At 43.8% G+C, this 8,034-nt stretch overlaps 1 protein-coding gene across 1 annotated transcript; it reads left to right on the top strand.

Moving 5' to 3' along the window:
- Nucleotides 1–6,156: 6,156 nt before the first annotated feature.
- Nucleotides 6,157–7,116, top strand: OR2B11 (olfactory receptor family 2 subfamily B member 11). The gene has a single exon (XM_077910888.1). The coding sequence runs from the start codon at nt 6,157–6,159 to the stop codon at nt 7,114–7,116; it is 960 nt and encodes a 319-aa protein (XP_077767014.1).
- Nucleotides 7,117–8,034: the final 918 nt, after the last annotated feature.

The raw sequence follows: 8,034 nt of genomic DNA, 5'->3' as shown, positions 1-8,034 counted from the left end.
AAGAGAAAGAAAACATCCTCATAACAAATTTCTTACACTTCTTTCAATTAATTTATGACAGATATGATTCAATATGCCTTTATGTTTCCTAAATATGTATAAACCAATTCCCTCATTTGTCTAATTTCCCTATCACTATATGCTTTTGAAGATTTGAGACAGATTTCTATTATATACTAGCCAATAAATATTAGGCTCTAAATTCCCAAGGCATATCTAACATACAGCAGGGGTTGAATGAAAGTTTGAACCAAGAGTAGAGTGCAAAGGTAGTCCCCACTTATTGGGGATCAAAAGCACATAACGTCCTCACCAAGCTTGTTTTAGACATTTGCCAGAGCTCTGCGCAACTCCCTTTGTGGGGTGATGCCTACTTTTGATCTCTTGTAATGAAGATCTACAGATGCCAGTTAACTAATAGACTTGAAACAGTTTAATACTAACACCTTATTTTCTTTCCAGGATATTATTTGAAAGCACTTATTACCTAAACTTAATTTAAGACCCTCCTTTCCAGAATGAAACTAGACCACTCTCTTTCACCATACACAAAGATAAACTCAAAATGGATGAAAGATCTAAATGTGAGACAAGATTCCATCAAAATCCTAGAGGAGAACACAGGCAACACCCTTTTTGAACTCGGCCATAGTAACTTCTTGCAAGATACATCCACGAAGGCAAAAGAAACAAAAGCAAAAACGAACTATTGGGACTTCATCAAGATAAGAAGCTTTTGCACAGCAAAGGATACAGTCAACAAAACTCAAAGACAACCTACAGAATGGGAGAAGATATTTGCAAATGACGTTTCAGATAAAGGACTAGTTTCCAAGATCTATAAAGAACTTATTAAACTCAACAGCAAAGAAGCAAACAATTCAATCATGAAATGGGCAAAAGACATGAACAGAAATCTCACAGAGGAAGACATAGACATGGCCAACAAGCACATGAGGAAATGCTCCGCATCACTGGCCATCAGGGAAATACAAATCGAAACCACAATGAGATACCACCTCACACCAGTGAGAATGGGGAAAATTAACAAGGCAGGAAACAAATGTTGGAGAGGATGTGGAGAAAGGGGAACCCTCTTGCACTGTTGGTGGGAATGTGAACTGGTGCAGCCACTCTGGAAAACTGTGTGGAGGTTCCTCAAAGAGTTAAAGATACATCTGCCCAACAACCCAGCAATTGTACTGCTGGGGATTTACCCCAAAGATACTGATGCAGTGAAACGCTGGGACACCTGCACCCCGATGTTTCTAGCAGCAATGTCCACAATAGCCAAATTGTGGAAGGAGCCTCGGTGTCCATTGAAAGATGAATGGATAAAGAGGCTGTGGTTTATGTATACAATGGGATATTACTCAGCCATTAGAAATGACAAATACCCACCATTTGCTTTGCTGTGGGTGGAACTGGAAGGTATTATGCTGAGTGAAATAAGTCAATCAGTGAAGGACAAACATTATATGGTCTCCTTCATTTGGGGAATATAAAACATAGTGACAGGGAATAAAGGGGAAAGGAGAAAAAATGAGTGGGAAATATCAGAAAGGGAGACAGAACATGAGAGACTCCTAACTCTGGGAAACGAACTGGGAGGGGGGAGGTGAAAAGGGAGGTGGGTGGGGGGTGGGGGTGACTGGGTGAAGGGCACTGAGGGAGGCACTTGATGGGATGAGCAACGGGTGTTATTCTATATGTTGGCAAATTGAACACCAATAAAAAATAAATTTATTTAAAAAAATAAATTTATTTAAAAAAATAAAAAACAACCAAACCAACAAACAAAACCAACTCATTTTACACTTGCAACAAACTATGAAAGTGAGGACTATGGCTTCCTACACTTTCCTGGTCACACGAGTATAGCACAGAGAGGTTAGGTAATCTTCTCAGAGACACACAGACAGTGAGTGACTGACCATGGGGTTGAACCTGTGCCTTGGCCACACTCTAACTGAAATACATGCTACATAAGTTACTTTTGCACTCTGGCTTTATGGCCACACCTGCCCAAAAGAGTTAAAAAATACAGTCTCATTCCTCATTATTGGCTTATTCCTTTTGGCCTTCTAAGATTTGCCACTAATTGCAGATATTCCAAGCTCACACACTACATCAATTACCAGATAACCCCTCAGACACTAATTAACCAAAACATCAGGGATAACTTCTCAGCAGAGGAAGACAAGGTTTTACTCTCAGTGTCTGGGGAGAAAAAGCAGAGCCCTTATAGAAATGAATGGAAGGAATGAGGTCAAGAGTAACCTCGGGGTAATTTTAAAAGTAGGGGGCATGACACAGGGATGGCTTGTCACCTAAGAAACGTATCTTCAGAAGTAATATCTACTGCATAAACATAAGAGCTAGCTGCTCCACGGCATCAGTCTCTGCAGGCCCTCCAGGCACCATAGCTAGAGCAGATCCGCAGAGCTCCTCATTACCCAGAAAAAGTCCAGAAAGCAGAACATCCCCAGTGAGCAGATTCTCCTTCTTGCCTGAGAATAATATCTCCACACTTGCTCAGAGGGTGAAACTCAGGTGAGGACAGGTTCTCAGCAGCCTACTCAGAGCAAACAGGTTGTGTCTTCCTAGAATACAAAGAGCATTCCCAATGACTCCATCCCTAAACACCCCTCCCCAGCTAAGACCTCCACAAGCTAATAAAGCCTCCATTCGTTAATGGAGCCCTCTGAGGAAGCCAAGGAGCCATGGAAGTAGGTGGTTAGTGGACAGTAAGGGGACATGAGATGGAGGACAAGTGAGTCAATGTATAGCAGCCATTTATTAAGCAGCATGTGTAAAATTGTGTACTTCAAGCTATAGGCATACCAGCTGTCCAGTACTCATTAGAAGAGAGGATGTTGCTCATAGTATGTGAGGACCCGGAACCTCAGTTCTACTGCAGCTCAGTATTTTTTAAGACTTATTTATTTTTTATTTATTTTTATTTTTAAATATTTATTTATTCATGAAAGACACAGACTGAGAGAGAGGCAAAGACACAGGCAGAGGGAGAAGCAGGCTCCTTACAGGGAGCTGGATGTGGAACTCAATCCTGGATCCCGGGAGATGGAGATCATTTCCCCTGAAATCAGCCCCCCAACCGCTGAGCCACCCAGTTGTCCCCAGGCTTCTTTTTCTTAGAGACAAGTTGAGAGCTGCCTTCAAGGAATCCTTGTGTCTTGGAGTTATGTACAGTGCATTTCCATTGGCCTCCACAGCAACTGTTGTCTTAGATTCTAACTCCCTTATGTTAGAGGTTGTCAGAAGCTGCATGCAAGGAATCCTTGTTTCTCAGAGTGCAGTAGGCCGCATTTCCATGAGCCTCCACAGGTACATTGATCTAGAGTCTAAGGCAAGGAGGTGAGAGGGTAGTAGAAAACTGCTTTCCAGGAAGGATGGTTGCTGACAGGACACTATGTAGCATTTCCATAGGCCATCCAAAACTGTCGAGTTGTTTCATTCCTAGGTAACTGGATGAGTTAACGGTATTTCTGCTCTTGAGACCTGAATCTTAGAAAGACAACTCCAGTGTGAACGTGAGTAATGAGTGGATAAGAGGGGTCCAGGGGATGGTTCTGGCCAAGGACAGCTGAGGCAGAGACACAGATAGCATGTGCTGCAACATTAGGCTAGGAAGGCAATAGGACAATGTTGCTGGTGACATATGGCCAATGTGGAATGTTGTCAGAAATATGCTGAGCACTGCAAGTCAGGGTGCAGAGGCAGCCAGGAAGGTGCTGGACTGAAGTTGGAAGAACAGCTGACTAGGTAAATTAGGGATGCTCCCATGACTGGTGTCAAAAAGATTAGACGTCAGGGAGGAAGTGACAGCTAGAGACACAGGTCTGGAAGGACTCTGCTGAGTGTGACTGTGGTAGACATGGAAATCACTGGGTTCATCCAGGGAGGCAAGGCAGTGCCCTGGGGAACACCTCTATTTGGGTGATAGGAAGGGGGAAGGAGGTCCAGGGAGTCCAGATGCAAAACAGTTCCAAGTGGACAGGGCAGGACCACAAGGCATCAGATGCAGAGAGAAGAGGGCCAAGGTTGGGCTGATGCACAGCTCTGCAGTCAGCCCACTGGGTGTGTGTGTCCATGCATGCCCAGCACACTGACCTAGAAATTAGTGTCTCCCCTCACCCTTTTCTCCTGGATGACATTACTCTCCTGTTTCTGTCATCCTCTACTGTCTCACTGATGTGTGTGAATGCTGTCCCTGCTTTTTAAAAAACAAAGTACTAAACAGAATAGTGTTAAGAGCAAGAGGTTAGCTTTCAGTCTTGGCTTTACCACGTGTTGCTATGTAAGCAATCTACAGTACACCAGTTGTCTTCCCCAAGCCACTCTGCTCAACAGCAAATGGGGGTAAAAACATCCCCCTCACTGAGTCAGGAAAGTCCTAAGGAACCACAGCATCTGGCTCAGAGGGAGTGTTTAATAATCTGCATTCATTATGAGGTGTGACCCATACCTACCCTCTATCTTTCTCAATTCGTCATCCTTGTATATCTTTCCTCACTATCCTTGCAATGCTTCTTTTCTCGTCTGGTGTAGACTCTGAGAAGACACTTTGGAATCAGAAATCTAAGAAAGGAAATGGTGTGATCTTGAAAGGTGGACAAACGCAATTTTGCCCCGCCCAGATCATTGAATCGAAAATGGTGTCCTGAGCTCCCATTAGAGATAAAACAACTGTGTTCTATAAGAGTCTCCCTAGGAGTATTTCCCATAGGATAGTGGGAGCAGTGTAAAAACTGGCTGTTCCACCAGAATGTTGGAAACAGTATGCAGTTTTGAGACAACAAAGGGAGAAAGGTAGTTTGCACGTACGTATCCATTGAAACCCCAGAGGTGGAGCTGTTTTCAAGGAATATCAGGATTCTTAAGAATGCAGGACTTGGAGGGGAGGGTGGCACTTCATTATTGAAGCAGTGCTGAATAGATCTCCATGAATTTCATAGTTTATGCATAAAGCACCTAATAAGAAACTTAGAACTAATCCTTCATAAATAACCTGTACTCGGGATTTAATTTCTTCTCGGTCCTATCATGCACCATATCATCTTCTTCATGAACTTGAGGGTGTGCAGTCCTGGGAGGAGTGTAGGAGGTGGGGGCTGGTGGAGTTCAGTGGAAAGGACCCATGAATCAGCAGGTGGCAACCCAATTGCTTCCTAAAAGCTACAGAATCCAAAAACCAAATCAGCTGTAATTTTTTATTGCAATAAGAAGCAGTGCTTGGCAAAAAAAAAAAAAAATTGTTCAAGAAACCTAAATGTCACTAAAACTGCCCAATAAATGTGAACTCTGGAAGTAATCTGACCCTTCAGAGACAACTCCAGGGACTGCAGTTCTTACATGGTCCAGATCTTTCTCATTCTGCTTAAAACCCGACACTCTGGGATCTTATTAGGTGTCATGACCAAGTCAACAGCTAAAATGACTTAGCTCCTTCACTCCAGGGTCTCAGAGGATCTTGGATTGTGCCTTTTTTTTCCTTTTTTTTTACTGCAAAGTGCATAAGAGTTCTGCCTATGTGGGAGCTGCCTTGAGACAGAGACCAGCGTGTGCAGAAAGCCAGAGATCACCTCTTCGTGGTGACAGAGCCAGATGTAAACCTTAGCAGGTAAGTCGAGCATGTTCCTCTCTTGCTTTCTGCTATTTCTCATCCTCTTTCTACCACCACTTCCAAAAGGCAAAGCAAGAAAACCAAAATGGTCAATTCCCTCTTCATGAATTTGTAGAGAGAAATCAAATATTGTAATAGTGGTGGAAGATATAACAGACTTTGACCAAACTGGAAGAAAATTCTTGTTTATTTTTGGTACGCTTCCCCAAATACCATGCCACCTTACCAGCCCCAGAACTTGGCAGTTGAAGCAAGTATTTTCTCCCCACATCACAGATGGAGAAACCGAAGTTCAGAGATTAAATGACATAGTCAAGGTCATAGAACAGGAGGCAGAGCAAACACATGGGCAGCTGCTCTGCCTCTTGGTTCTGACTTCCCTGCATCTCAGGGTCTCCATGGAGGTGATACAGGATGCAACTCTGTTGCATCATCCATGAGGAAAACTGACTGCTGTTCTCAGGTTCTGTTCGCTTTGACTCATCACAGGCACCAGAGGATGTCTCGGCATGAGAGGTGAAAACCAGAGCTTCTTGGGGGGTCCTCCCAAGGACTTCATCCTTCTAGGTGTTTCTGACAGGCCATGGCTGGAACTCTCTCTGTATGTGGTCCTGCTGGTGTCCTACCTTCTGGCCATGTTGGGGAACATTGCCATCATCCTGGTGTCCAGACTGGACCCCCAACTCCACAGCCCTATGTACATTTTTCTCAGCCACCTCTCCTTCCTGGACCTCTGTTACACCACCACCACTGTCCCACAGATGCTGGTCAACATGGGCAGCACCAGGAAGACCATCAGCTTCGGTGGCTGCACAGTACAGTATGCAATTTTCCACTGGCTGGGATGCACTGAGTGCATTATCTTGGCTGCCATGGCCCTGGACCGCTACGTAGCCATCTGTGAGCCGCTGCAGTATGCCATTATCATGTACCACCCTCTATGCCAGAAGCTCGTGGCTGTGGCCTGGCTCAGTGGCTTTGGCAACTCCCTTGTTCAGGTGGTCCTGACAGTACAGCTGCCTTTCTGCGGGAGGCAGGTGCTGAACAACTTCTTCTGTGAGGTGCCAGCCATGATCAAGCTGTCGTGTGCTGACACCACCATGAACGATGCCATGCTGGCTGTACTTGTGGCCTTCTTCGTGCTGGTGCCCCTAGCTCTCATTCTTCTCTCCTATGGCTTCATTGCACGCGCGGTGCTCAGGATCCAGTCCTCCCGGGGAAGGCGCAAATCCTTCGGGACTTGTTCCTCTCACCTGGTGGTGGTCTCCCTCTTCTACCTGCCTGCCATCTACATGTACTTACAGTCCCCTTCCAGCTACTCCCAAGAGCAGGGTAAATTTATCTCCCTCTTCTATTCCATAATCACCCCCACCCTCAATCCCTTTATCTACACCCTGAGGAATAAGGATGTGAAAAGAGCTCTAAGGAGACTCCTGTCAAGGACCTGGAGGTTTTGCAGGAGGCTCTGAGATGTGACTGTCTCCATGAGTGACAGAAGCCTGGGCACCCAAACAGCACAGGTCTTAGGACAGATTCAAGAGCCCCTCAAGTCCCTGTCCCAACATTTCACCTTCTGTGTGGTCATGGTGCCTGAAATCCCACTTCTCCCAGTAGTCTTTGTTCTGAGAGGCCATTTGTTTTGGGGAATCATTTAAACAGAATTGGTGTTCAATAAGCATGTGTCAAATTATTTCATTTCTAGTTTCCTAATTCTTGCCCCTTTTATCTTCCTATTTTTTTCTTATTTCTCTCCCATTTGTCTCTTTCCAATCTTCCCTCTTCCATTTTCATTACTTCTATCTATGTATAATGTGAAACTGAATCAATATCTGATATTATGTATAATAAATTTGCCTCCTTATATTTGAATTCCATAAATTCTATATAAGTTTATTTCTCCAAAAACAAAGAGGATTACTTTGTTTTTTAGATGATTCTTTTTTTCCAAAGTCTAAGTTTTCTTCTTTAGGAAATTTCCCCTCCATTGGTTAGAAATAAGCATATTCATTATGGATGTATAAGGCTCTATATTAGGTTTATGGGTACAAACCAAAATAGCATATCTAAAAAAACAAATAATGCTCTAGTTGAGAATACAAGATATATAAATACAGTCAAAGCTAAGGACACTAAGACCTTAAATAACAAGTTCAAGGTCATTGCAACAACTAACAAGGCCCCCAAGATGCAGGTACTAGATTAAGTGTGCTTACGCATGCCATCTTGTTTAAAATGATGTAATCACTTTCATATTTTTCCTTTGTCGTTTAAGAATTTGATTCTTGGAGAGGTTGCCATAGCTTGGCCATACCTACTCTAGTACCTGAGGAACTGAGCCCAGCTCAAAGTCCATACTGGCTGCCTCATTTAGTAGAACAGAGCCACGA

Source organism: Canis aureus, chromosome 9, assembly GCF_053574225.1.
Source record: "Canis aureus isolate CA01 chromosome 9, VMU_Caureus_v.1.0, whole genome shotgun sequence".
NCBI classification, from domain to species: domain Eukaryota; kingdom Metazoa; phylum Chordata; class Mammalia; order Carnivora; family Canidae; genus Canis; species Canis aureus.
The sequence above is the reverse complement of the archived record's forward strand: the minus strand, read 5'-3'. Positions and strand labels throughout refer to the sequence as shown.